The sequence below is a fragment of the Cylas formicarius genome, unplaced genomic scaffold (assembly GCF_029955315.1).
Source record: "Cylas formicarius isolate icCylForm1 unplaced genomic scaffold, icCylForm1.1 PGA_scaffold_7__23_contigs__length_41026272, whole genome shotgun sequence".
Lineage (NCBI taxonomy): Eukaryota > Metazoa > Arthropoda > Insecta > Coleoptera > Brentidae > Cylas > Cylas formicarius.
This window is the reverse complement of record NW_026844352.1, coordinates 13,904,397-13,930,754: the sequence shown is the minus strand read 5'-3', so window position 1 is coordinate 13,930,754 and position 26,358 is coordinate 13,904,397. Positions and strand designations below refer to the sequence as shown.

Sequence of the window (26,358 nt, the reverse complement as noted above, 5' to 3'; positions counted from 1 at the left end):
CTGTTGGGTTTGTTGCTATTTGCTAGTTTATGTTGAAAGGCCTAAATCTCTGGTGGATAGTGATAATATGTGATTAGATATCGGCAAACAATTCGTTGGTTCTTTTCTTCACATTGTATTGCCAAGCCTGTAGATATTATATTTTCTCTCTCTGTTTCTCTATTACTTTTTTTTCGAAATAAATCATAAGTTGGTTGGCTAGCCATTTTTCAAGCAGTGTGAGAAATCAGCTATTAGCAGTGCCTCTTTGCAAATGCAAATCTACAGATCCAATTTTTTAAATAAACGTTTGGCAAAATAAAATGATACTCTAATTCTAAGATGAGTTAAAATCTACCTGTTTATGTACTATTTAATTTTATAAATGATCAGCATCAGGTCGGCAGAAATTTTTCACTTTGTCCACTTAGATCATATCTATATTTTCCTAATTAGCTCTTTACATACGAAAATCTCAAACTTTGAAAACAACTTAATGTAAATAGCGATAGACAAGGCATGACATATATTAGTTTCAAACATTGTAACTATATTGGTGGTTATCACGTGATATAAAAATGCGAATTATCTAGAAACAAAGGTTCGGAGGTGACTGAAAAGCTGCTCAGAAATAACGAATGGGACCAACGTTAGCACGTAAATACCTTAAATCCCCCCTAATTCCCGTGTTTTAGTATTTGGAAGCCGGTGTTCTGTCGCGCCATAATTACTAATTTCTCTTTTAATGTTAATCATGTATTTCTCGGTAAATTTTATCCAATTCGAGTGCAGTTGTTTTTCTAGAAAGGATTAGGAAAATAAATAAAGGAATTAGCAAACTTTGTTTAGATTTGATTCCCAGCTGGGAGTATTAAAAAATATAAACCTCCAACAGAGAACCTTAACGAATAAAATAGTTTTTGATATAACGTTATCTTTATCTGCCTATTACGATTTTCTAAAAATTAAAATGGATAAAAGATGATAAATAAATCTCCTCAACAATAACAATAATAGGTTTTCATAACAATTCAACAATTATAATTTTGAAAGTTCGGAATGCATAGAAAGAATGTTGTTTTGAATTTAATACATTAAAAATATTATTTATTACCATTTGTATTTCTATAAATATTACGTGTTGCGCAGGCTTGCGAATGAAGTCATAAGTTAAATTTTATAACGCAATTTAACTGGTTTCCTCACATTTTCTTTGGATTGCCCCATTTCTCTTTAGAATTACAATTTTTAGTTAAAGTATCATATTTTTTCAAATAGACCAATAGACTGCAACAAGAACAAGCATGCTAATAACTGATAAAATGGATATTTGTTACTTAAGTTTCATTTTATGCAGATAGCTGATAGAACTTTCTTATTATAAATACTATAATGCTAGAAATGAAAATATGATATTTTAAAATGTCCCCATTTCTTCCATACACTCTGTATAGAGTAGACCGAATGTATTAAAATCGAGAACTGCAGTAATATTTTTGCGAATCACAACGGTCAATCAAAATCGTTCATCAAATATCAAAAAAACAATTTAGGTTTAGCTATAGCAATATGTTCTGCAAAATATGTTTGGATTTAATGGCAGAATTCAAATTTGATGAAATATATTATGTGTTCCATAACAAAAATCATAACTTTAACTGGAACACAAAAGACATGAAAATAGCTCATTATGGTGGGATTCTGACAATTAATATGGCATTAGAGCTTCGATTTTGCCAAGGCGCATCCCGATATGGTTACCAGTTAAACTACATATAATAAACTTTCCATTGACTCTAAAAAAATAGTGTAACACATCCGCTTCAAAGGTTCAATCAAAAATAGTTTAAGAAATAATGTGCTCCCATTATCATATGCGAATATCTGTGGAACGAAAATAAATGTCTATTGACTTTACATTCCGCGTTGACCTTATTTTTGGAACTAAGAAAATGTTTGTTGCCCTTCCATATTCTCCTAGCATATTAAAATAAGATAATGAGAGCTATGATAAGAGGTATGTTAGCAATTTTAGCAACGCTATGCATTTAACCCTTCTGATCACTTGCTAGTTGATAGCCAAGATGTTTGTGAGAATAGAACTCTTTTCGGTACAAGTATGAGCACCCAATTGTTTAACCATTGATTAAGACTTGCTAGGACGTACTCTATTCCCTGTTGTGCATCTCTTGATTACCCGAATTTCGTGATGAATGCGAGAAAACTAGTACATGCCTTAATACCATATCACAGATCTAATATATTAACCCAAAACCTGTAGGGCCCCAATACTGACCCCTGAGGAACGACACTGATTATTAAGACTGAATATAGAACCACTAATAATAATAAAATAATTAAATGCGTTAATTTTTTTACCCGGAAAATGTTTATTGTTCATTAAAATAAAAATAGGAACAATTTAGATTTTTTCAAAGGGGGCAAATGAAACGCGCACCTAGTAAATTTCATTGTAGTTTTGGTTCTTAATGTAGGTTATTTTTGTTAATCAATCAAAATCGGACATTCAATGGCGAGTTGCATTGAAAAAGGATAAAAAAGACTGCATTTCCTTAACCCATAAAGCGCAAATCGCCTCATAATTATGATTTAAAACACCGTTCCTCCAATTTTTCCATTCAAATTGTCTATTCATAACAAAGCACTCATAAATTCGACTTACCTGAACCATCAGTGAGATGCCGACAATTCCTTGTGATTTATGCTGAGCTTCCGACATATTGTGATATAATTCTTTATTAAATCCGTAGAGTTGTATCTGGAACAATAATAAAAAGAGGCTATAGGAATAAATCGGAATGTGTGTATATATATACCAGTAAAAATGAGTTAAGGGTCACTTTCACAAATAGAACGGAAATGTTGCCTGAAAAATCATAAGAAAATAAAAACAAATATTTGAACGAACGTTAAACGTGGACATCGCTGTAAATTAAACAGTACTTTGACCACTTTAAATTTGTGCTTACACATAAAAGTATCGTGTGCAGAACAATTTACAAGCATAAATTTATTATAGGGTAATTACAGGATATATGACCAATAATAAAAAAAATAATTAAAAAAAATTTTTTTGTTATATCTGCTTATATTTATATCGTGATTAAATGAAAGCATAACATTGGTCTTCCAAAGTATGTAACGAACATTTTTAAAAGCGCACGCCCATGTGTGGCGCTGCACGTCCCAGACGTACCCGTCGCCGCCTCCCTCCGCGCTACCGTGCATCAGACGAACCGCGGAGAAGTAGTAGAATCCCGACCGCAAAGGGTTATGCAGCGACTCTCGGAAAACGCGTTTAATTTTGAAAATTTCGTTGTCCACCCATAGTATTTTACTTGAGTTCGGAATTACATATTTGTAGTGACACATAAATTGTTTAATTTCGTGTACCCGCAAACCCCCCACCTTACAAACTGGCGCTCCAACTTAGTGGCCACAAAATAAGCAAAATTATGATAATTACGTTTATGTGAATTTCTGCTCTGCGTAACTTCATTCTGTCTACGGGTTGCTCAATCAAAACTCAAGTTTTGCGTTGTTTTGTGCGTGATTTCTCATCCAAAATACGGCCGAACACATTGAACCGGCTTCGCGTGTGATTTCTCACCGGAAACTGAACAGAGACGTTTTGAATCGGATTTGCGTGTGATCTCTCACCGAAAACTGAACAAAACATCGATTTAACCGGCTTCGCGTGTGATCTCTCACCGGAAACTGAACAGAGAACGTTTTGAACCGGATTCGCGGGTGATCTCTCACCGGAAACTGAACAAAACATCGATTTAAGCAGATTCGCGTGTGATTTCTCACCGGAAACTGAACTAAAACATTTTTGAACCTGTTTTGCGCGTAATCTCCCACCGAAAACTGTGTGTGTGCGTCAAAATCGTAGAAACGAGAAGAAGAACGTTGTAAGTGCCTTGAGGTGTAAACTGGGAAAGTAAGAGACACCAAACTGTAAGTAGCATTCACTTAGTGACTATTTTTCATCGTGGAAGGACGAAAACCTCCATACAATCTTCGATCAAACAAAATGTCTACGCCCACGTCTACTGTCACTCTTACGGACTTACAATTCCAAGAACTGCTCAATCGTCTCGCTTCAAACAATGTGTCGTTACCTCAAAGTTCTACTGTCAACACTCAAACAGGCAATTTTTCCAAATGTAGCTCGCGTTTTAACGGCTCGTCGGACGCTGACGTTGTAGAAGTGTACAAAGATTGTACCGATGTTTCAAACGAAAATGCTCTAAAAGGGTTGCCCATGCTCTTAGACGGTTTTGCTGCCACTTGGTACCAGGGAGTTAAGTCAACTTTGAACACATGGCAAGAGGCTATCGATTTGTTGCGATCAACCTTCGGTCCGGTGAAACCTGCGTATCGGGTATATCGCGAGCTGTTTGCGGATGAGCAGGACCCGAAAACAAAAACAGACATTTTTATTTGCAAAGCACGGTCTATCCTAGCACAACTACCTGCCGGTACTCTCTCAGAACAAGTACAGATGGACATGGTCTACGGACTTTGGAACCGGAAAATTCGGGAAAAAGTATCACGCGATGCAGTCACTACGTTTAGTGAATTACTCACTCAAGCGCGCCTTGCGGAAGAAACTTTCGACATTTCTAGTGACTCAAAAGCGCCAAACGAAACAGACTCCCTCAAGAAACCTCGCTGTTCGTATTGCAAATATACGGGACATGCGGTTGACGAGTGTCGCAAACTAGCGACTAAAACAAAACAGGCTGAGGAAAATAAGACACCTACGGTAAAGGCTAACCCAACGAAGCCGCCCGAAAGTACTTCCTCTGGTATCTCGTGTTACGGTTGTGGTGCGCCGGGTTACGTCAAAAGTAATTGCCCCAAGTGCAAACTCGAGAGCAAACCCAAACAAACAAACGCCAACAGTGTTGAATTTCTTTTTAATTCGATTGACAAAGGTACAGACAGTACACAGGTACGCCCCCTAGTACCTATCACTGTGAACAACCACAAAGGATACGCGTTCCTCGATACAGGTGCCAAATGCAGCGTTGCCGGTTCGCTTTTATCCCAACTTTTACTGAAAGATTGTATACCTTATATCACCGAAAATATGCTTATGACTTTAGCAGACGGTGTTCAGCGAGAAGTGGATGCCATGATATTCAATGTCGATGTCATTTTGCAAGACAAAACCATTCCCACTAAATTGATTTCAGTGCCTGAACATAAAAGTAGTCGAACGCTACTTGGAGTCGATTTCATAACATCGGCCAACCTTGTCATCGATGTACCACAAAATCGATATCACTTCGGAGAAGATTCCCACTCGTCATTTTCTTTTGACACCGATTTTGACAGCTCCTGTCTAATTAATACTGTGCAGCATGAAAATCTCACTCTACGTGATGACGAAGGACGTACACTCAACGAAGAAGAGCGGAACACACTTAACTCCCTACTTTGTGAATATTCTGAACTTTTCGTGCCTTCTGATGAACCGACTCCTTATGCTGAACACAATATCACCTTACTAGATGACACACCTATCTCCGTACCACCATATAGGATGTCAGAACCGAAAAAGGAAATCTTACGCAAGGAATTGGACAAACTGCTCGAACGTGATTACATAGAAGAGTGCGATTCACCATACGCCGTACCCGTCGTACTTGTCCCGAAGAAAAACAAAGAGGTTCGTCTTACGGTCGACTACCGAGCACTGAACGCCATCACCAAGCCAGACAGATACCCAATCCCACGGATTGATGACCTCCTTCACGCCGCTAAACAAACAGGGTATATAACTACTCTGGATCTTAGGAACGGATATCATTTGATAAGCGTCAAACCCACAGATAGGGATAAGACAGCGTTCATTTGCCCATTTGGTATGTTTCGTTACAAACGTATGCCTTTCGGTTTGCGCAACTCACGTCCACGTTCCAAAGGCTTATAGATCGATTTAAATCTGGTATCCAAGATGTCACTATGCTGGCATACCTCGACGATATTTGTATTTTGTCACCTACTATTACAGACCACGTACAAGGACTTAGAAAAGTATTTAACCGCCTTGCGCAGTACAAGTTAACGCTAAATAGAACCAAATGCTCCTTTGCTTGCGAATCTGTTCGTTATCTAGGCCACATTCTTTCCAAAGAAGGGATTCAACCAGATCATGAAAAGATAGCAGCCATCATGAACATGGCACAACCGAACAACGTTAAGCAACTGTTAGGTTTTATACAAACCTGTTCATGGTTTCGACGATTTATTGAGAACTTCGCTGAAAAGGCAAAACCTCTTACGAACCTCACAAAGAAAAACGTTAAATGGACATGGAGTTCAGAGCAAAACGAAGCTTTTGCGACCCTGAAGGAAGCTCTATGCTCACCTCCAATTCTTCGGCAAGCTGACAGTCGCCTGCCATATATATTAAGAACCGATGCTAGTAATTACGCACTCGGAGCATGTTTACTCCAGGGGGAGGGTGAAAACGAACGGCCAGTTGAGTATGCTTCCCGCCTTCTTACCCCAGCCGAACAAAATTACAACACAACCGAACGAGAAGCACTTGCTGTTGTTTGGGCTTTTAATAAATTCAGAGGATATCTAGAAGGTTGTACAACTTACGTACAAAGTGATCATCAAGCCTTGAAGTGGCTTATGACCTTAAAATCGCCAAGTGGAAGACTAGCTCGTTGGGCCTTAGAACTAATGCCCTATGACATTAGAATCGACTACATCCTAGGCAAGAAGAAAGTGATTGCCGACACCCTATCCCGACCTCCATTCGAAGACGTCGAGGAGTCATCCGAAATTGACTTCATCGAAGTAGACTTTCCAACCTTAAGTGCTTCAGACATTAGAACTGAACAACTATCCGATCCTGACATCGAGAAAATAATCCTTTGTCTCGAAGACCCTAATGATATCAGTGTCCACTTCAAGAAATGGGCAGAACGCGGATACATTATGAATAATGGTGTTCTGTACAGATACACCCCAGAATTGGAACAGGATGAGCCGCAAATGGTATTGGCCACAACCCGAGTACCATATGTACTGTCCCAATATCACGACACGGACACCGCCGGCCACTATGGCATCGAGAAAACGTACCAGCGTATCGCCTCCCGCTATTACTGGCCTGGTATGCGCAAAGACATAGCCGATTACGTCAGCAAGTACCTAAAGGGCCAAAAATATAAAGTGTCACACCTAAAGCCTGCTGGACTCCTACAAGCACCAGTGCAGACCCAAAGATTCGAAGTCCTCGCTATAGATCTTCTCGGTCCTCTGCCGACTACCCCTGAAGGATTCTGTTGGGTTTTAATCATCGAAGATGTAGCAAGTAGATGGACGGAACTGTTCCCACTCAAAGCTGCAACCGCTGTCGCCTGTGCTACCTGCCTACTTGACGAAATTGTCCTTCGCTACGGTGTTCCCCGCAGAGTGATAAGCGACAATGGCTCCCAATTTGTGAGTGCTGTGATGCAGCATGTAGCAGAGTGTTTAGGATTTCATCAAACCCTAATACCTGCATATCATCCGTCTGCCAACCCGGTAGAAAGGAAAAACCGCGACTTGAAAACACAGCTTGCTACCTTGACTGACGACGATCATACAGTATGGTCTAGTAAACTGCCGCTGTACGTTTTGCTATGAACACTGCCAAGTGCAACTCCACTGGTTTCACTCCGGCTTACCTAACTTTCGGTCGTGAACTGCGTACTCCGGATGACGCAAATCGTGATCTCCGTGCTATTGTACAAAATGCGAACTTTATTCCGCAGATCACACCCTATCTTAAGACCATTACTGCAGCTTTGCGCGAAGCTCGCGACACTCACGAAGAAACTCAAGATCGGCGCAACAAGTACCACGATGAAAAGTGCCGTGAAGTGACGATGACTGTCGGTGACAAAGTGTTCGTAGACTCTCACGCATTGAGCAACGCAAGTAAGACCTTCACTTCAAAATTCGCGATGGTCCCTACATCATAACCAGAGTGGTTACCCCAACTACTTACGAAGTTGCTTTACCAAGTGCTCCGGAGACTGTGATTGGTAAATACCATGCCTCCGCGTTGACTCCATACCGTGCAGTTGACGATGAAGAACAACCACCAGCTCCTACTCGGCCAATTCGGAAACGTGGTCGCCCTCGCAAGATTCAACAACGTAACTAAAGTGTTGCCCCACACTCGGGACGACAGTGTGGTGCAAAGGGGGAGATTGTAACGAACATTTTTAAAAGCGCACGCCCATGTGTGGCGCCGCACGTCCCAGACGTACCCGTCGCCGCGACCCTCCGCGCTACCGTGCATCAGACGAACCGCGGAGAAGTAGTAGAACCCCGACCGCAAAGGGTTATGCAGCGACTCTCGGAAAACGCGTTTAATTTTGAACATTTCGTTGTCCACCCATAGTATTTTACTTGAGTTCGGAATTACATATTTGTAGTGACACATAAATTGTTTAATTTCGTGTACCCGCACCCCCCACCTTACAAGTATAGTTAATATTTAGCTATTAAGTTATCCGGGAGTGATGCCCATAGATGGACGAGACAAAAAACTAATGAAATAATTAATAATTCATGTTTTTTTTTTTACTTTCAGTGGTTTTTTTTTTGGCAGAAATCACCACAATTTTCGTGGAGCCATAGGTTAGACTTGACACACTTGATCCAGTCCACACTCAGTTTCTTATATCGGTAATCCTCCTCACATCCTACGCACAAATTTTCTTCAAAATCTTGACTTCCGCTTGATGAATCAATTTTGATTTTTTTCCTACTTCGATGTTCTCTTATTGTTACGATGAAGTCAAAATAGCTGCTGTTTGCTCGGCTCTCTTGCTAAATTATGAAATTATTAAATTATAGAAGCCTTACTCAAACTGAGGAACTCCCCAAACTGGTATCTTGTGGTGCCACGTCCAGGGTGATTCCTTAACCAAAAACGGCATGCTTTATAGAAGTATACTCTGAGCAACTTAAAGAAACTTCTATCAAAAGGATGCAGATATTGAGAAAGTGTGACTGGGCAAATATAACAACATAACACTCAAGAACACTTGCTTTAATGGCTTCCTGAGAACAAAATGGTCACGCATCCACTGAAGAAAAAATGTTGTGTTAATGTACGCTAATTTTTGCTCCATGAATAGGACAGATCCTGGTGGTAAAGCGTCCTCCCATTTTTTATTTTAATTTTTCCCTTTAATTATTACAACAGGCGGTACAAAGTTACCTTCAGCACTACAGCATACTGTCAACGTAATAGTTTTTCCTTTTTCATTGGATGATACTCTCGAAACAGCTTTAGAGCCGTCTTAGAGCATCAATTGTTAATGAAAAACCTGTATTTTTCATGATTTGGATATATCGAGATAGGCGCGCCTCTTTAAGAACTTTACTATTAGTAGCTACTACCTGTTCATTTCAAGATTAAATTACTGTTTTTTTGTTCTTTTGTTCATGAACAATGAGATATAAGTGTTGGGTATGCTAAATTTATTATGCGTAACAATTAATACAGCTTTGAAAAATGGATTTCAAAAGATGGGGTTCAATTTAAAAAAAGATCTATTGCAAGAAAAAATTATGGTAGATGTGTTCGAGCAATTTTATTGAAATCCAATACCTGCTTTTTAAATGTATATGAATCATATTCTAGCGGCTCACTCTATTGTAAAATATAGTGGGATTGAAATGCAGCACATGAATTTAGACAAACGTTTTCCGTAATCTGAATTTTTTTCCTAAAATTGAGAACCTCCAGTGACGGACACGTATACCGGGTGATTCATTGTCGATGGTTGATCAGATGTTTACAGAGAACCGAAAAACTAAGAGTACTTAAGTTTTTGATTTTAAATTACTAATTACATCTCATATCTGTCCAAAAACGAAAATTGTTCATAGTAATAATAAAAAAAAGCTAAAAATTTTTTTTCTATTGGACTATTTATACATTTAGAAACAACAGTGTACAATGAGTCAAATTTAATATCACCCAGATCGCAATACGGTTAAAGTTTAGACACATTTGATAAATTGATGATCTGACTATTATATGTTTCTACCCCTCAAATTATAAAAAAAAATTCTCTCTAATAGCGATCGATAGTCAATAGAATTATTGACGAGTTTTGTACAGCGTGGTCACAGCTAAATAAGTCCGTGTAACCTTAATTACAGAAGTTGATTAAACCCCTTTGGATAATATTCATGTAACTTAATGTGAAAATATTTTATAAGGATTTTACGCTGTACCCGGTCCAACTTGAAATATGATTTTCGTAGATAGGTGATCATATCGCAGATAAATATTCTATGTTTTAGACGTCGTGAAAACAGATTTAAAGATAGGAGATGTTATTTTGATGTCCTTAATAGAAGTAAAGTTAGTGCCAAACACAACACCCAGATCTCTAACAGCATCACGCTTTTCCAAGGACTCACCTTTGAGCTAATAGTCGAACAACATGGTATTATAAGGTTGAGAGAGTTCACGCAGCACCATGACCAAAGCGTTTTGCAATTTCTGCAATTATTCTGTTTAGGTTATCGGCAATCAACATGAGTTGCCTGATGCCGAGATACGATATTAAAGTCAATAAACCATTCCAAAGCCTTCTGCAACTTATTGTTATTATTGTTATTTGGTGATCAGTTTGGTCAAACGCTTTCGAGATATCTGTGTATACAACGTATACCTAGGCTTTTATCCAATTCTGAGATATACTGAGTAATATACGACAAGTTTTGTAGTGAATTTCCCAAAATTCCACAAAATTGCAACAGGTCTGTAATTCTTAATAGAAGACGTCTTCCTTCAAAATATTAATGATTCCTTTGCATATACTTAACTTTTTTTAAAACATGATTGAATATAACCAGATGTGTCTCAAAAAATGCACTTATACAATAAAACTACTGATACTGTCCACTCCGGCAGTCATTTTGGCTTTTAATTTCCTTGATGCTTTAATCATAACCTCCCCTGAGATGAGTGAACAAACATTCCAGTGTGATTAAAACTAGGTTGATAATTGACTTTTAAGTAGAACTCTGCAAAACCATCAACCACTGCTTCAGGAGAATTAAACTTAGATTCATCTAAACGCATAGATCCGGGTATCCTAGCAACATTTTTTTTCAAATTCTCGCAATTTTAAATCTTCCACAGACCACTGCAACTAATGCCAGAAATACTCGGTCTTAAATGTACTGTAATTATGATAGTCGATTTGTTTCTCTTTTAAATTGATTTGCAAAAAGTTTTCTATACCTACCAAGAGCTGTTTTCAAAATATCAATTATTCTTAATTTTTTTTCTCCGAAATATGAGATTTAAACTTTAAATTTAAATTAAATTTTGGGTTGCGATAGCTAAATTCATTCTATCATCGTAGAGGATCCTCTAAAATTGGTGATTATGATGTAACACACAAAAAGTAATACACATAACTATATTGTTTTCGAAATAAGTTTTCGAAATAATCGCAATAAATGACCCTTAAATGTCATTATTTTGTGATAGGAACGCCATGTTGTTTAACAGAAACAGACCGACTGATGGTTGAAAAATACACTTTATGTACTTGGTACAAGCAAAAAACATCATTTATTTGCGATGAGAAAAGCATAAACCGTGAAGCTTAAAGACATCATATTTTCTTGAACTTTTTCGATCTGCGAATTTTATGACCGACCGGCTATAAATATAACTAGAGCGGCAGCCATATTTTTGTAATAAAAGCAATCTTTATAACTTCTAGGAATGCGGAGAATTGCGATTAAGACGCTGAATGAAAATTCACATGCTGCCTATATGTTATACAGGAAGTCTTCACAGGGTTATGGTTTGCTGCGAAATAGTAAAAAAGATAGTTTGTTGCAACATATTATGTTATTTAACGTGAGATTTGTATTAGCCTTTTATTGTGATGAAAAACAGCTTCAAGAATTTAAAGCAGCGTTTCGAAGAACTCTTGTAACAGACCAGAGTTAGCCAAGTTCAGGCAGATGAAGTATCTTTATGCAACATTAATATTGTGCAGATTGCAGCTGTCAGTCAGAGAAACGGGTTTTTTGACAGAAAAATGTTTGCCATATTGTTGGCTATATAGCATCTCAAGGTGACGATAGTTTTTAACCAAAACTCATATTAGGAGATGAGAATCACAGACCTCTTGTGCTAAAAGTTGAAAAAGTATGAGTAGGTTGCTAAGTATTTTTAAAACTTAGGAGTTTCATGTTTTATTTGCCATAAAAAACTGACATTGCTAAGAATTTCAAGAATAAGAAAGATAAGGAATCGACTAAAAAAACAAGTGTAGGTTGAAGAAAATGAGATTGAAAACAGGAGACAGGATTAAGTTTAATGGCCAGCAAGCATTGTAAGACCGAATAAAAAAGTAAGTAAGTAAGTAAGTAAGTAAGTAAAGTAAGTAAAAGAAAAAAAAAAGATAAAAGAGATGTAGAAGAAACACAAAAGAAACGTGTAAAAGACAGTGAGAAAATAAAGTCGGAAAGCTACACAAAAATGAGCCAGATATACTAGTTCTGTCATTGCTAGAAAGATTAAACTACACAGAAAGACAAAGAGTGAAGAATCAGTTGGAAGAAAAAAATAATTGTTTTGTTGTATTGACTAATGAGGTTTTACTAAGATAAAGAAAAATTCGAAGTACAAATATACAGCAGATTAGATTAGACAAGTTAATTAAAGAGGAATCTATGGAGTTCTTGGACCTCAGATATGTTCCATTGTGATCGCGTATATGGACGACTTATTAACGCCTAGTGGCCCAATAATTGAAAGAATCACGACATTGAGGGTTTTGTTCCAATATTTAAGGAAAAGTAAGACACACATCAAATGCCATTAGTTTTTGGGTACATTTTTGCAAATCGACACGAATGTATTCACCGACATGACTGAAAACATCCGATTCCCACGGTCAGAATCAGTTCACCGTATTAGACAGTTCGTGGGATTAATTAATATATGTATGGAATATCCTCCCTTATGCAAAGGACCAAATTTGCAGAACTGCAATACTTCTCGTTCATCATACACGTGAATCAATCTATACACTCTGTCCCCAACGCACGGATTGAATGTAAAGACAGAAAAATTATGCCCTACAATGCTTTGACTGTTTCAATACTAATCTGATTCACGACGTTCACTTTAACTTCCTGCAACAGTCTTTAAATAAAGGGATCACTTTATCCGGGGGGTTTTATCTACAGTGTGACAAATGCCGGGGAAAATAGGAGATATAAAGGCCGAAAGTGTACAACATAACCATAAACTAGACGCGTGTTTAACCGTGCGGAATATCTTTGAGTAAACGGGTTTCTGTGGCGAAATTTCTTTGCATCAAGTCGGATTTAATATCGAAAGTGTTTGAAGATGGTCTGCGAGTGGCGTTGTAAAGTATTTTCGCGGATATTCCCGAGTGGGTTACAAATGGATATCGTCAAATTGGATGGTGCAAGATTTTCTATTTGCTTCGATATTTCTTATAATTTTAATTAACATTCAACAAAGCCGGTACTTTTATAATTTATAGTACTTAGTGATAAACTTAAACTTTTTTATTTTAAATTTTAGAAAATTTAATATTAAATACTTATTTATATGAAGTTGTGCAAAAAGACATATAATACTATATCATTTTTTTTAATTAGAAGCGAAGGTTATTTATAATTAAAACGTTGAGTTTGAGAACATATGACAGTTATTTTTTATATTGCGGCCAAAAACTAGCCAAAAATAAAATACCCAGTTAGTTGGCCACTCATTGGGTATCATGACGTTACGCCAACCTTGTTGTTCAATTATGATGTAAATATAAAAATAATACAAATGTCTCCAAGATTTTATGATTAGGATATTGGGAACATTAGAAGACACGCAGATGGTTAATTTAGAAATGTTACAAAATTTAATAACGTTTTGTTGAGAAAACAAAACAAATCCCACTACTTCCGAAGATAATCCAAAATAACCGAAATTTGCACATTTTGTTTTTATTTTTTTCTGGTGTCATTTAAAGAGATATAAAAAAATAAAGATAACGTTTTCGTTGACACTTTTTGAGTTCTACAAGGTAGCGTTTGGAGATTTTAACTAGGACGTTTCTTTTCAACGAAATTATCATCGACTTTATTTTTGAAATGATTTAAACTAAAATGAGCAGCAGATTTCGCGATTTCAATTGTAAATCCAGTGTCATATAAATCTGATACCGTTTGAAAGTTTCAGTTTATATCTTGAGCAGAATACACATCGTCAGGCTGTCATATCACATTTTTACAAAACAAAGCTTATTTTGACGTTCAATATGGGATCTAAAAGCAGGTTTATGCAAACATTTTGAGTAAAAAAAATTAATACGCATATTTTTAAGAATTGAGTGTTTTTTTTCTTGTGGATATCGAATGTTTCAGTTTAGCTGTTTCGTCAACTGTTTTAGCCAAAGACGCAAGAGCGCGTATTTCTATTGCATTGCCATGGCAACAATTCTTCGCTATTTTGAGGCATGAAATTTGTTCGATATAGCCGTTTCGCCATTAGCTTCCCATATATTTTCGATGTTGTTGATATCAGAACTGTCACTTGGTCATTGCAAGGTTCAATGTTCAACATTTTGGAGTCGTTGTGTAGCGATGTTTGCACTGTGGACAGGGCAGTTCCCTTGTTGGGAAATATGATTATTTTCTTGGTAACGCTGTTCCGCACTGGGCACCATAACGTTCTGCATTATTTGAGCATAAGTTTCAACAAATCTTCGATTCATTCACCATACCGCTCTCATTGCTCTAGATGAAATCCATACATTTACACTGAAATGTGGTTAATATTGTTGGATTCGTAATAAAAAGCTTTTCAAGGACCATATCGCACACCTAGATCAAAACTGTATTGACTCAAAAAACAAGTTTCTCAGAATTGTTGAAAAAGTGATTTTTGGTAAATTATTTATAATTAATTTTTACAGATTGTTTTAATGACTTAGAATTGCCGTTAAAACAACGTATTCATTAAAAATTTGATGTAAATTGTTTAGAGAACTTAAAAACTTGGATTTTTGGTTTTCTTACGGTATTGTTTATTAACATTTAATTTTTTTTTCTTCATTTAGACTTAAAACAGTTTTTTTTTAATTTTTTGAGTTGATACACTTTCAACTGAGACAAAAAATAATGAGTCGATTCATGAAAAAAGCACTTAGCCATTGTGTACTGATTAAGTTTAAATGAAAAACCAGAATTTGTTTAATTTAAATTTTTCTTTATACAAAAAATCAAAAATAAAAAACTAAACATTACAACCTTGATATACTTAATTTAAAAAAGATTTTTGTTTTAAACTATTTCAGAGTTTTTTAACTAACTACCGAAAGTTTCAGCTACCTAATGGCTAGAACTCGGGCTAGACTTAACTTTGGATCGACTTAGTAGGTCTTTGTGACAAATATTTCAAAGACATTTTTTTTATAACAGTAAAATCCAAAAAACCCGGGGCTTTACTAACACAAAAACCTGTGCATAACAAAACCTTTCAAAATAAGATGTTTACTGTATTTTACTGGAAAATAAAACAATAATTTATTTTTAAAATAAAAGCATAATAAATAAAAAAGTATAAAAACAAAATTAAATCTACAGACAAGTAAGTTCTAAACTTATCACTAATAATAATTATCAGGTACTAAGATTAGCTTTGGTTTAAATTTGGAGGTAGATTACTGTACAAATAAACCCTTCGAATGAGTTAAAACAAAAATCTAATAAAAACGCATTTTTAAAATAAGATGCATAGTACTCTTTGGGAATAAACGTTTTTGTTAATAAGTTCTTCTATATCCTTTTTCTTGGCCTCAGAGAGGGGAATTCCATCTGTGTATGCTAGAGTCAAATGAACAGAGGTAGAGAATTGACTTGCAGCACGTCTATTGCGTCCGCAAATGACGTTATATAAAAAATACTTTTCTACTCTAAGCACTTTTATGTCTTGCCACTTGACTTGGTTTTTATGTTCGTCTGTATTAAAATTGTTGCAACACGCAGCTTGCAAAATTTTGACGTTGTAAAATTTGTCGTGTGTCATTTCCACAACTTTGTATGGATGTCCTGTCATTTTGGCCGTACGTATTAAGGTTGAATATGTGTGTGGTGAGTAGATTGGGCCTGACTTTAAGTACCTTTTAATTTGTTTTTCAATGACACTATGGGAGTTATTGTTATGTTGACAATGGCGTAGGCATACACAGACAAAAGATATTTATTCTTTTGTTGACCTCCGTAATTGTCTGAGTAAAAAATCGAGTTCTTTTTCGGGAGTTCGGGATAATAGAGCTTTGGTATATTGGAGTATGCAGCTTCCAATTTCCACAGCTCCTCTTCCCTAACCTAAAAGTAACAAACCTCATCCTTTCCCTCCAAGTCACTTACAGTAAAATTGAGACAGTTAATTCTCAATTTGTAAAAGAATAGTGATACTTGTCCTTTTTGTACCTGCATAACCGCTTGCAAGTCATAAACTGCAACAATGGTACCATCAGTTCTGTTTTTATCTTTATCTTTTTCCGTTCGAGCCAATGTCTTTGCTTTAAGATGATCTTCATAGCTTTGGTGTGATTTTTGTTTTCCTTCTTCATCAGAATTTTTATAATTTTGACAGAGATCTTTTTTGGCACGAAGAATGAGATATTAAAATCCTTATTAAAAATTCGGTTGAAGGTTGATTGCGTAGCAACAGGCAAATTGTTTTCTTCCCGCAGTACCTTGTAATCTCTGCACAAATCGCCCAGAGATTTTTCACTGTTTTCTGTTTGTCTGTTTTCACTTGTTGTCTGAGCCTTTAAATAGCGGGATTCAATTCTCGGAATTGAATTTATAAAATCTTTAACACTACTTTTAACTTCTGGGTCAACAGTTGGTTCCTATCCGTGTTTTTCTCTCATTTCGGCTTCTATCATACCTGAATCTGTTTTTTTGGAAAGTGCAGTTTTAATCACCCTATCATTTAGATCTAAAGTGGATTTAAAAAATAGTTTGCACACTTTAATTCTTGATCCATTTAATTCAAAATAAAATGCCGTGTTTAGGGCTCATAGATTTTGTGTACTAGAATAACTGTATTTGGGTTTAATTTCTTGTGAGTGCCGTACTATGAACTCTCTTTGCTTTTGAAGATCCGCTAGTTTCCAATATGAATAAAAGAGCAGCTGTCGAGATGGTTCATCGATCTTGCTCGTACAGTTTAATCGACATTTGGCTCCGCAAGGCGAACGAAGTTTTTTTCTGGGATGTGATTCTTCCTTTTGGATCGGGATTGGTAGGCTTTACCGGAGTTTCTTAGTAGTTTTGCGACTTTTGATTTCCATGTCTTCGTTTTTCTAAACCTCTTCTTTCCTTTTCGTTTTTCTAGATTGGGCTCATTTTGTTGAAATTCGGCAACCGTGGAAATAGTACCTTCCTGAAGATTTTCTGGTTCAGGTTCACCCTCCGAAATACTACTACTATCGCTTGATGAACCGCTGCAGCTGCAGTTAGTCGAACATGAAGAAGAGGACGAAGGTACTGCCTTAAAGGGAATGGGCTTTTCAGAAGGTCCAGAAGAAGTTGAAGGTACCTCATTGAAAGAAATGTTTTTTTTTAAAACGGGTCAATGTCACTATGACCACCATGAATTGGCGAAATATAATAATTGATTTGATTTTTTTCTAATAACTCGGTAACTGGTGTAGATGGCTGGATCTTAGGTGAAGCTAAGCAGTTTTCTTCATTTGATATGTTAATATCCTAAGGCCACTCGGATTCGGATGGTATATTGTCGCTGACATTCTCTTTGCCCTTATTCTCTTTCACCAAGTTGACTAAAAGACGACCACGCTTCCCTTGCCCATTCATTTTTCTGAAACAAGAACAAATCTGAAATAGTGATAATTCGTCCATTACTCAAAAAACACAAAGTCTTTGCATCAGTAAACAAATGTATTAGAGTTACACGTGTTTCCCCCGTTCGGGCATCAGAGGACCTCTAATATACTATAATTATTGTATGGATTGGGTTGAAATCAACAATTTGTTACCTTGGATGTTTAATTAAATGACTGTAACTTAAAATCCAAGGTAACAAATTGTTGGTTTCAACCCAATCCTTATATTAATTATAGTATATTATAGGTCCGATGATGCCTGAATGGGCGAAACACGTGTAACTGTAATACATTTGTTTTTTGAGGCTGAGACTTTGTGTTTTTCCCTCCTGATAAATCTCAAATAACTACCAAAAGCATCTTAACTCAAAGACAGTTAAAAAGAAACTTGTCTTATCGTATTTTGGTTAAGGTATAATAAAAAGTATTTCAACTCAACTAATACGTTGACAAATTCATTAAATAAGACATATACTTATGGGTTTTTAAAAAATATTAAAACTAAAAGAACAGCTCAACAAAATTGTTGTAGCTAAAAAAATATAAATATTTTAATCAAAACCAAAATAACTAAAAATAAACAAAATATTTACTTACCTGAGTAATCAAAACTGTTTGAACTAAAAAATTTAAGTTTCAACTCAACAATTTTCTGAATCCACTCAACAAAACTGTTACAATTTAAAATAAATCTGTTTGCACTAAAAACGTACATGCGTTCAATATAGAGTTTGGGCGGAAACTAAAAATGCAGCAATCTTGGAGGGGGCGATCAAACTCTCACGCATGTATCAAAAGCGACTTTTGGCGTCATCTGTTGGAGAAAATTTAGGTTATAAATAAACCCCTTTCGTTGGCGTATGGACCTTCGTTTGTATATTTATATCCCTTTAAATAACACAAGTGAAAAGTAAAAACGAAATTATTGCGCTAAATTTTGAAAATATCCTTAATTTTCCTGAAGTTGCTACTCATCTTAACTCATCCACAGTCATAAATATCATTTATTTCACTTTTAATTATTTCTTTAATATCATCTTTATTCTCGTACTGTACAAAATAAAATTTTGTTTTGAACAGTATTACGAGAGGGGACGCTATCTTATTGCTATATAATTTTTCCGTTATTCATCGATTCTGTTGTTTCTTTGAAATGTTATATAAATACGTTTAAATGTCATTTTGTATGCTTACCTCCGTATATTCGCCTTTGATCTTCTGCCAATATTCCGATTTTTTTGTCAGTTAAAAACATTATTGATATACCAATTTTTGAACAAGAATAATATTTAACAACTATGATAATTAAACAAAAGACTCCTTGATTACGCACCACCAACTAATTAGCAATTTTATTTTTGGTTAGTTATAACAACCGAAAAAATAACTTTTAAATATTACATATTAAATGGGTAATTCTATTTTAACTGTGATTTTTATGTCATGTATTGTTTGTTCTCACTGCTGATTAACACTTCAATTCCGGTTCAATAAATTTTGTCTTTAAAATTTAAGGAATTTTTGGACTTGAATTTGTATGACTCGAGCGCCATCTACCTTGAGATTTGTAACAAGTCTAGTGAATCATGTTGAATGTAACATTTAGAACGGGATCACCGATATTTCCTTGACATGAGGGTTAAAGAAAATTTTTTTCTGGATTCAACAAGATCAATCTCTGTTTAGTTAATAAAAAATTTAAAGTTAAATAATTCTAGAAAGGCTTATTCAAATATCAACAATCTATGTATTTTTGAAATCTGGAGAAAAAGATCTTTAAAAAATATATAGGGCGTTCCATTGAAAAATAAAAAACTTGCTACAGTTTCTCAACTTTTACACTTCTAAAAGATAATGCTGCAAAAATTATGCAACTTTTGTATTAAAAGTTTCTTTCGGTTACTTCCGTTAACCCCTATAGGTGATTATGCAAATATAAAAAATAATCCTGTACGTTACTTAAAATATCAGTGTCCTTTTATTTGCATTTGAATTTGTTTTAAGTGTTGCTTTTCTAATTCGGTTTCGTAATGCCGCCGCTGCAATAAAACTGGCCCTAGGCGATTTTGCGTTTCCGTCATTCAATTTCAAAGTAAAACTCTGTGGCATGGCAATTCAACTTATTGAATTTCTGTGAAAAGTCTCTCTGATGGAGTGGGATATGTATCTATTCTGTTATTACTTTATTCCCATCGATTTGGCTTTTCTTTTGTGCCGAAAGACGACCAGAATATATATTCTATTCAGCTTCGCCCTAATATACCGTTTCCCAAATGGACTCGTCGAGATAACCGCATAAACAGTGAATGGCTCAGTCATACGAATACATCGGGACTTTTTACGATTTAGCGGGAGTCTCCAAATGTTGCCTCCGCTGAATTTACTATTTCTTTTTTTACTTTGCGGCAATAAAACGGGAATTCGTTTGGTTTCCGAGATAATATTAATGGTTCAATTGGATGACGGTAGTTTAGCTGATTATACAGGGTGATTTGCGGTGTGTGGCAGGTCAACGGTTAAAATTGGGATGCTTGGATAAGCGAGCACAATCTATCAATATAGTTTTTCAGCAATGCAATGTTGCCGCATATTCGAAAAAGTAGATTGATTTTGATAAGAACGCAACATCAGTCTCTGAAATCCGAACTTGTATAATTTTTGCCCTTAATATGAGGAACTCATAGGAGAAACAGTAATGCCTCTATATTTTACATTTAACAAATTGGACAATACACTTACACAAATATTTACGTGTGAATTTACTACACAGAATTCCCTACACAGCTACGAAGGATGTTTGGGTTATATGTTTTGCTATACAAGAATTAGAGAAAATTTAAAAAAACAATTAAGCTACAAGTTGAATTTTTACAAACTTAACGAAAACGGAATTGCCTCTCTATTGGTCAAATAACTTCAGAAATTGTTATCGCCAAATTACCAAAATCAGTTTAGCTCCAACAGGAAAAATTGAAAGGATATATTTGCAGGCAATTTATTGGAATTCTAGGCAGCTATTCCAAATTTGGGGTATTTCATTGATAGGTCAGATAAGTAAATGAAGTACTGATTTTCCATCTATATCTGTTTTCCATTTTTGATGTAATAATGTGGTATTAAAATAATGTAATTAATGTAAATAACATTTAATTTTTTAGTTTAGCAAAAGATGAAATTGTAAGGAAACAATGGATAACATTCCTCGTGGAAAATCGAGCTGCCAACTTTAGAAGAGCATCCATAGGTGGGTATCACATCACTCCTTTAAGCTATGGGAGAGATGGTAAACGCTTGATAAAGTAGGCAGTGCATCGTGTTACTTGTTTTGTGTCATTCTCCGCCATATTGTTTAGTAGTTTTTTATACCAGTCGTTCAAAAATATCTGAAAAATGGTACAACTGATAAAAAAAAAGTACATTTAGATATTGAATAAAAAAATGTTAAATTACACCAAGCATGACCGGTCTGTCTGTCCAACTGGTGGTAGGAAGGGGCCCACTTTACAATCTGAAATGGGAACCCCCATTTTTTTATTGCAGTTTCGCATTCTGTGCCGAAAAAACGTAAGTTGTTCAAAGTTTTTTTTTGGAATATCGGCGGAAAGAAAAAATCGCATTTGTCAAGAAATACGAAGGCAAATGATATGAATCCGACATTAGTATTATGACACTATTTTTTCTACTAGAATTTAATAAATGTGTAGTATTTTTGCAAAACGAATGACGTGTCCATCAGAACCCACGCCAAAAAAAAACCAACAACGTTTTAAATCTACCTGAAACGATTGAATTGGCTAGTGACAGTGTTTAATGAAGCTGAAGTTGCAAATGACACTTTGCGCACGCCTGGTTAATACATAGTTGGTTAGTTTAGAAAAAAGAGTAGGAAAAATGTGTTAAAATTATAGTCGAATTCATAACATCGACCCGCATATTTTTTGACCAATACTTAAAAAGGAAATGTTTTGCCTTTTGATCAATTTCAAGTCACACTTTCATCGAACAGTCGCTCCGCTGGTACCAAATAAACTCGTGACTCAAATGCCGTTTACCACACTTGTTGCATAATATACTAATTTAATTTTCTCGGAGGACTGATATATTGGTGAAAGGTAAAGACATGAGTCGCGGTTAAGATTGTTTGGTTGCTAACTAACTAAAATAATCGCGACGCAGATTCACCAATGATCACGCATCACATTTAGCTCCGCCCCCGTCAAACACTATATAAGTAAGTACAGAGTACAATGCCAGCCAGTTTCAGTTAAGCCCCGAAGAAGTCAGCAGGATGATTTGCGAAACGTAAGCTAGTTTGTAGTATTGCCGTAGCCTGTGGAAGTTCCTTTAAAAATTACTTCTCAACAATATTCCTAACAATGGTAAAACTCTAAACGAAAATTCTTTCAAAAGAAATTGTAGACGAAGTATTATTGTGGTGTATCTGAATTTTGGTCAAATTTAGTTTTAATTTGGATTCATGTACGTGATATGTTTATTATTATTACTATCGTTTCTTCACAACATAGCTCCAAATAATCTTGATTACAGGCTAGAATTTTATGGGGACAAGTTCCCTCAGTAATACACAGAGCCACGAGAAACTAGTTAGATACATATTGCATATGCTATATTGGAAACAAAGCTAATGAAAAATTTCATTATTTCAGATCAAGAAAAACTGCTTCGAATGATTATGTTCCATGGGCACGGGTAGTACACGTAAGTAGAACGAAGAACGGGGATATCGGGACAGTTTATACAAGCAGACTAAGCGCAAGAAGACTCTTAGGATGACCATAGACAAAGATAGAAAGGCAATATAGAGAGAGAGAGAGATCTAAAGATGACGGATATAGAAAACTTGGAGCAAGTTGCGAGAAATAGAACGTGACAGGAGAGTGTGGTGGATGAGGTCAAGACGCTCAAAGTGTTGTTCGGCCATATTTAGTAGTGGTAAGTAGTTCCAGTGCGCCCACTCTTGACACCGCCCTAACAGTCTAAGTCTTTTACTCAATGGCAATAGTAATAGGGGACAATATGGGATATAATTCTTTGATAAATCAGTCTGAGTGGATATTTCTATGGCACACAGTATAGCCTAGAACCTTTTTCACCAGGGATCATGGATTGCTGTATTCGCAAGATTATAGTTGCTTGATTTGAGACAACCCTCGGCTTTCGCGAAATACTTTGGACCGTAAAATAATCAGGCTCATGTTACTGCAAGTCCGCTCATGCAGCACATTTTTATGTTGACGGGTCGCTGGTGAATCAAATTGTACGATATATTTAGTTCCTGTCCCAGTATTCCCTTATCTGGGTTTTAACAAATGAGATCTAAGCAATAATATTCTGACGCCCAATATAGCAAGAAAAATATGTTTTCCAAGCTGCGGAACAAAAAGACACTCAGACGTATATTCTGATATTTTTATTAACAAAAATCTCGAATAACAGCGATGCCCAAAAAATAACGAGCAAAGGAAATAACGAGGTCCCTTTTACAATTCGAGGTTGTTAAAGGCGCGACGAAATATCCCGTGTAGTTTCGTAATTGAACCGTTAGAGGAGTTTCGTGCTTTCTTAAAAACAAAGGAGTCGTCGTCGTTAAACGGGAGTTAAAGTCGACGAAGCACTTGGCGACCTGCTAAACGCGAGTTATGAAACAATTTTTATTCAATTGGTGTACGCAATATCCTCTCGGTTTTTGTTCTGTCAACTTTATTTTGTTAGCCTAAAATCTGAATTCCTAGGATGTGGCTGCTTTATTCTTATGTACTAGGTCTTAGGAGAATCCCATAAAAAAATTGGGTGGAGTTAGGTCAGGAATAATAACCGTGTTGACCAATCAATTCCCTATATCGTGTACTTAAATAGTTTTCTATGGCAAGACTATAGTAGTAAGAAACACTATCTTGTTGCCAAATGGAATTTCTTCGCTCTTCCGCTGGTATTTAATCATCAATTAAAGGTTCAATATCGCGCAACAATTGAAGATAGCGAAGAGAATTTAAATTAAATTACAAAAAAACGTTGAGCCTATAATTCTTCAAATCGCGCACAACACCTTCACTGAATTCTACCTGATCTATTAATTTCAATCACCTTTTTCTTGTTTTCCCGGCTCCAGTAACGAGTTTTTAACTGAAATATTAAATATAGATCCGTCAGTTCAAATAATTATTCCTGTCAAGGCCTACAATTGCTGAAGTTATTGCTATTGGAGAATTGAAGCCGTATGTTTTAAATGTTCTTCAATTCTACAGAATGTTTCAAAATTCGCCGCAAATATTTTAAGGGTGTATTTAATTTAATTTAATTTGGAAAATAGACGTCATACTAATAATTCAGAAATATTTCCTTTTAACTTCATACTGTTATTTATCGTAGAGCTCCCTCTCAAAGATCTATCTAAATAAGTGTCAAAATATAAAATGTTCTATTTGAAGCAAAAAGGTTTGTAGTGGCAACGGCCTGTATGTCGGTTACATAGAGCCCACCTGGTCAAGACTATTTTTTCTTTATAAATTCGTGGTCCAACTAATTTTCGGCAAAGGCTTCAGCGCCAGGTGTGATCCAATGTTGTTGTCCCTAATCACCACTAGCAGACAATCCCACCGAATTTTAAAGATAAAAGAAAAATCATTTTGTGTGGACTTCTCTTTCCCAAGCAACCGTGTCAAAAAACGTGGAATGAGAGACATCCACAAGCAATAAAATTATAATAAAAACCAGTTAAGCGAGGAAGTTTTGATGGTTATTTAAAAGTTCTATCCAAAAATTAAAGATTCCGACTGGTAATAACAATAAAATGATTAGGAAATTGAATGATTTAAATCTGTTAAATCTTAATAGTAAATCTTTATATATAAATAAATAAATCTTAATATTCATATGTAAAAGTTAACAACCATTTGTTTTTAAAAGAAAGTTCCGCATATTGATAAATCGAACTCGTCAACGTTTTCCCTAATTATCCTGTTCACTTCTCCATAGTTTAACTGAAACTGGATAACATTCCACTCTCGGAGCTGAAGAACAGGCATAAACGTTGTCTCAGACTGATTCCCGCATTGGTGAAAGATGAAAACCTAAATCGCATTGTTTGTTTGGTTAGTTTTTAGTTTTTAGATATTTCTATGGATTTTAGGACTTTATTGGTAGGAGAGTTGATTACTTGTAAAAATTTTAGTTTGGTCGAATAAGATTTCATATCGGGTTTCCTGATTATATTCGGAAACTCTTATGTTTATCGTAGTCTTAAGGCTCTTTCATGTTCTTTTAGTTTTGTTGATATTTTTCGTCCTGTTTTGTGTTGAGTGAGTTGGTTTAAGATAGTTTTACTTCTCCGTAAACAACAGCATTAAGGTATAGGTTTATGTGCGTAAGTTTTCTGTGAACAGAATGACTAAATATTAGGTCTCATTTTCTATTAATAAGAATATCAACACAAGGGAGATTATTATTATTTTCTAATTCAATGGTAAAACGCATGTTAGTGTGTATAGAGTGACATTTGCGCTGATTGGTGATAATGGAGAACCTATATCTGTTCTTATATCTGTTTGTTCATAAATATGACCATAACAAAAAAAATATTTTCCAGACAACTGCATTATATCCAAACAATATCCTGCTTTATTTCGATGTAAAGATTTTGCCTTTACTAAAGTCCCCATTCGCAAAATTCTCAAACATTCTTTCAGATATATTAAATTCTGAAAATCTGGAACCAAACCTTCCCATCTTAATTGATCTGAAATACATTTTTTTTAACGGTCAAATATATGAACTAATATCAGTAACAGCTATCGTTTCTCCATTATCATCAGTCATTGTGAATGTATTTATGGAAGTTTTGACACTTCCACCTGCAACCAAAATTTCCTCTGGGAATTTTTTAGCCATTTAAACTGCATAGCATTCTCAGGTATTCCTATTAAAAGAAGATCAGACCTAATTTTAGATCATTCTCTTCTGTTTACAGAAAACCTACTGTTTCTTCAATAAATCAAGCGTTTCCTCAATCACTTAATATTTATTGAATTTTTCTTTTCCATAAATGGACTGTATTTCACTTTGCGGCGACGTCGCGACCCGTGCCGTGAACGTCTACCCCGTAACGCTACAAAATTGTTACTAGTCTAGCAGAAACGTAGACCTTGCCGGTTTGGCGTACAACTCCCTGTTGTCACATTGACTGAAATGTCCGGCATGTTTAAGATACACAAAATTAAAAAGAAATTTACATAATTTTGAACTCAACACCTACGCACACAGATCGATCACCTTAATGCACTGTCACGTCAACGTTCGGCACAAAAATCATCGGTTATCAACTCTCTTGTTTACAGCTCCATAAAACTCAATAATATCAATTCGAGTCTCTAATAATTTACAC

The 26,358-nt window shown here is 35.6% G+C and overlaps 1 protein-coding gene across 2 annotated transcripts in view; it reads right to left on the bottom strand.

Annotated features, from left to right (window-relative positions):
• LOC132705316 (carbonic anhydrase-related protein 10) overlaps positions 1–26,358 on the bottom strand; it is a 544,428-nt gene that overhangs the window by 164,077 nt on the left and 353,993 nt on the right. For both annotated transcript variants that reach the window (XM_060675835.1, XM_060675836.1), the window contains exon 5: positions 2,663–2,758. In XM_060675835.1, coding sequence (XP_060531818.1) covers positions 2,663–2,758 — 96 coding nt within the window. The remainder of the gene's footprint in view (positions 1–2,662; positions 2,759–26,358) is intronic.